Source organism: Microtus ochrogaster, chromosome 7 (genome assembly GCF_000317375.1).
Source record: "Microtus ochrogaster isolate Prairie Vole_2 chromosome 7, MicOch1.0, whole genome shotgun sequence".
In the NCBI taxonomy this organism is placed as follows: domain Eukaryota; kingdom Metazoa; phylum Chordata; class Mammalia; order Rodentia; family Cricetidae; genus Microtus; species Microtus ochrogaster.
In genome coordinates, this window is record NC_022014.1 from 36,134,283 (window position 1) to 36,138,778 (window position 4,496).

Here is a 4,496-nt window from a genome sequence, read left to right on the forward strand (position 1 = left end):
CAGATGGTTGTGAGCCACCATGTGGTTGCTGGGAATTGAACTCAGGACCTTTGGAAGAGCAGGCAATGCTCTTAACCACTGAGCCATCTCTCAGGCCCCCCCCCCCTTTTTTTTTGTAGCCCTGGTTGATCTGAAACTCATTCTGTAGACCAGGCTGGCCTCAGACTCACAGAGATCTGCTTGCCTTTGTTTCCCAAGTGCTGGGATTAAAGGGATGAGCCTCCACCGCCTGGCAACTTCTTAACAAAATTGAAAAGAAAATGAGTAATTATGTTTGTGTTGTTGGAAAACAAGAGCGTTAGTGTAGGAAAAAAATAATTCAATTGTAAAAATCAAAGATTTTAGGTAAAAACCCTGAAATACTTTTTATTGTAGCCATCAGTATAAATCCCTGATTCTTCCATCTCTTTAAACGATAGATGTCTGCTGGGTGCACACCTTTACTCCCAGAACTCAAGAGGCAGAGGCAGGTGGATCTCTGTGAGTTGGAGGCCAGCCTGTTCTATAAGAGCGAGTTCCAGGACAGCCAGAACCAAGCAGCCACAACGAAAAATCCTGTCTTGAAAAAACAATAAAATAACAAAAACAAAAACATAGACGTCCTAGTTCTGCCCATTACCAAGGTCAAGTAACGATGAGAGATAATGATTGTAGAATTGAATGCTACTGCCATGCAGGTAGAAGTCTTTACTTTTTCCCTGCTAAGAAAAACCAAGCCTTGGGGAAATTGCTGCTTCCAAGGTCCAAGAGGCTGGAGATGTAGCTGGGTCAGTAGAATACTCACAACATGTGCAGTCCTGGGTTTGATCTAAACAGCACATACCTGTAACCCTGACTTCTGGGGTCTGAGGCAGCCAGATCAGAAGTTCAAGATCACCCTCACACAGCTGATCTTACACAGGGCGCTCAAGGCCAGTCAGGGATACACGTGACCCTGTCTGGAAAACCAACCAACCACACAACAAAAGTAAAAGTAGACTTCTGAAGTGAAAAGGATTTGCGCTCATGTTAGGTACCAGTGAATATCTATTGCCAGTGGGTTTCTACATTATGGAAGGAGAAATTACCTCTTGTCGATGATCGTTACCCGGGAAGGTGGAATCCCCAAGACGTCACAGCTCTGCAGAAGTTCTTTCTTCCGAATCTCTCCTTGACTGTAGTAATTTCCTGAGGGAACAGATACAGTGGTACTTTCACAGCAGAGGCCTGGCTGCTCACTCACTTAGCCCATCTTGTCCCCCAGGTGATTTGAACTGTCTGAAAAAGCCATGACTGTGATAAGAAATTCAAGAAAATAGAACATTTAATGTTCAGATGGTCCTGGTAGCAGCATTCATTTTAGTACCGCCATTTACAATACCTATGTATCTATTTATGCATGCATGGATACATAAATACATCGACCTACTAATCTATCATGTGTCTGTCTATCTATCTATCATCTATCTATCTATCTATCTATCTATCTATCTATCTATCTATCTATCTATCTATCATGTGTCTGTCTATCTATCATCTATCTATCTATCTATCTATCTATCTATCTATCTATCTATCTATCTATCTATATCTTCTCTCTGTGCTATGCTGTGCTTAACATGTGTGAGGCACTGGGGCTGAATGCCAGCCTCACTTTTACAGACACATAAAATAATCCTCAGATTATCCTTCCTTCCTTTCTTTTTTTAGATGGGATTTCTCTATGTAACAGTCCTAGATGACCTGGAGCTCTTGTAGACCAGGCTGACCTCGAACTCCCAGAGATCTGCCTGCCTCTGCCTCCTGAGTGCTGGGATTAAAGGCCGTGGGCCATCGCCTGGCCAGTCTTCAGATTTCTAAAACTTATTTAAATGATAGGGTGCCATTCTTGAGTATTACAAGAAAATGTTCAGATACCATTTAGGAAAACATGCTGGCTAGTTTTATGTTGACTTGACACAAGATAAGTCATTTAAGAGGAGGGAACCACAACTAAGAAAATGCCTCCAGTGCTGGAGAGACGGCTCAGCAGCTTTGGGCACTGGTTGCTCTTCCAGAGGTCCTGAGTTCAATTCCCAGCACATAGAGGTTCACAGCCATCTGTAATGAGATCTGGTGCCCTATTCTGGCCTGTGGGGATACATGCAGACAGAACACTGTATACATAATAATAAATAAATCTTAAAAAAAAAAAGAAAAAGAAAACGCCTGCCTCATGGGTGAGAGAAAGATGCTCTCCCCTCCCCCTTTCTCTGTTACCTCCTGTGGCAGGTGAGAGAACTGGTCCCAGGGTCACAAGAATGGGAGAACTAGCCCTGACCCTCCCCATCTGGGCAGCACACTAGAGATGACCCTGTGGTCAGGGCCGTAGGTGAGCTGACCGCCCACCCCCCATATGTCCCCTATAGCAATCAGGAGAGAGAGAGTCCTGCACCTTGCCTGAGCAAACAGGCCAGAGCTGGCCCTGGTGATGTGAGTGTGGGTGACCCGGATCTGAGGCCCTGAGAGCAGAACTGGCCCCCTCCTTGCTGCTTGCTGTAGGCTGCATTGGATGAGCTGGCCGAGGCAGTGCTGCTTGCTGTAGGCTGCACTGGATGAGCTGGCCGAGGCAGTGCTGGAGAGCTCGTCTGGACAGTGACCATGAGGGAAAGCTACCATCCAGGCCCAGAACCAGGGCTATGTGTTGGCGCACCCCAGCATCCACTGTGAACTCTTGGAGCACGCGAAAAGGACAAACCTACAGATCCGCAACAACAGGATCTCCATGACACAGAACAACAGGAATCTAAGAGGAGCCCCAGTGAGAGCCAGTATCGGGGTGCAGCAGAAACCGGAGGCCACCAGTCAGACCAGTGGCTCAAAGCAATGAACACTTTGCAGAAAAGACGAATAGACTAACGGGTAGACTGTGTGACTTAATGGGCCACACTACAGCTTCCACGACAAGATTCTTTTCCTTTTTTGTTTGTTTTTTGGTTTTTCTTTTAAATTTGGTTTTGATTTGGGATGGAGGTTGCAAGGGCAGAGGGCAGATGCTTGGGGACAAGAAGATAAGTGGGATTGGAGTGCATGATGTGAAATCCACAAAAAAATCAATAAAAGTTAAAAAAAGAAAAGGAAAGAAAAAAAGAAAATACCTCCATAAGATTGGGTTGCAGACAAGCCTGTAGGACATTTTCTTTGTGATTGATGGGGGAGTGCCCAGCCCACTGTGGGTGGTACCATCCTGGGTTGGTGGTCCTAAGGGCTATAAGAAAGCAGGCTGAGCAAGCCAGTTACCCCTCCATGGTCTCTGCATCAGCTCCTGCTTCCAGGTTCCTGTGCTGAGTGAGTTCCCATCCTCTCTGCTTTTGATTATGAACTGTTATTTGGAACTGTGAGTGAAACTAACCCTTTCCTACCCAAGCTGCCTTTGGTCACGGTGCTTCTCATTACAGCAATAGTAACCCTAGCCCATAACTAAGACAGAAAACATCCTTTTATTTTTATTTATCGAGATCAGGTCTCTCTATCTTGTAGTTCTAGCTGGCTTGGAACTCCCTATGGAGACCAGGCTGACAGAGATCCACCTGCCTCTGAGTGTTGGGATTAAAGGCGTGTACCAGCACACCTGGAGCATCCTTTTCTAAAGAGTTGTCACCAGTGGCCCATCAGTACCAGAAAAAGCTTAGTGATATTCTTTACTTTCCCAACGTACGTACCACAGCCCTTATAACTAATTCTCTTCTGTAGCCTTACAAATATTAATACAACGAAGTTTTGGTGTCCCTTAAAATGAACACTCACTTTGAGCATTACCTAATTAATATACGCCCTAATGAAAATTTCCTGAAAATAGTGCATGTATGCTTTCCATTTAACTTCCCTGAGCCAAAGGTCTTTGGCTTGTAGCATGTGGATAATGACTGATCCAGTTTCCTGGAAGGTTACTTAATATACACTAAAGTGCTCTATTAAGCAGTGCTTGCTTTCTCTTTCCTTTGCCACCTTTGTTTAAATAAGATATTGATGTGCAGTCCTCGCTCGCCTAAAACTTATTATGATCAATTAATTTTGAAATTTATTTGGAAGAGAAAATGAATCCAGTTTGTGTCAAGTTGACAAAAACCCAGCCAGTATAAAAAGTGTGTTGCTGGTGCATACCTTTAATCCCAGCACTCGGGAGGCAGAGGTAGGCGGGTCTCTGTGAGTTCGAGACCAGCCTGGTCTACAAAAGCAAGTTCCAGGACAGGCTCCAAAGCTACAGAGAAACTGTGTCCGAAAAACAAAACAAAAAAGTGTCAATTATTCAAAGATTTATTTATTTACTTTTTTATTTTTAAGACAGAGTCTCACTATGTAGTCCTGACTGGTCTAGAACTTGCTATGAAGACCAGGTTAGGTTCACCTGCTTCTGCTGGGACTAAAGTCATGTAACACCATGCCTAGCCTATTCAGAAATTTAAACTCTGAGCCAGGTGGTGGTGGCGCACACCTTTAATCCCAGCACTTGGGAGGAAGAGGCAGGCAGAGCTCTG

At 44.6% G+C, this 4,496-nt stretch overlaps 1 protein-coding gene across 4 annotated transcripts in view; it reads right to left on the minus strand.

Moving 5' to 3' along the window:
- Pigl (phosphatidylinositol glycan anchor biosynthesis class L) overlaps positions 1–4,496 on the minus strand; it is a 64,997-nt gene that overhangs the window by 49,136 nt on the left and 11,365 nt on the right. For all 4 annotated transcript variants that reach the window (XR_003377149.1, XM_005349889.3, XM_026780670.1 and 1 more), the window contains exon 2: positions 1,068–1,167. Coding sequence is in view for 3 of the 4 variants with exons in the window: in XM_005349889.3 (XP_005349946.2) it covers positions 1,068–1,167 (100 nt within the window). In the remaining variant the exon portion in view is untranslated. The remainder of the gene's footprint in view (positions 1–1,067; positions 1,168–4,496) is intronic.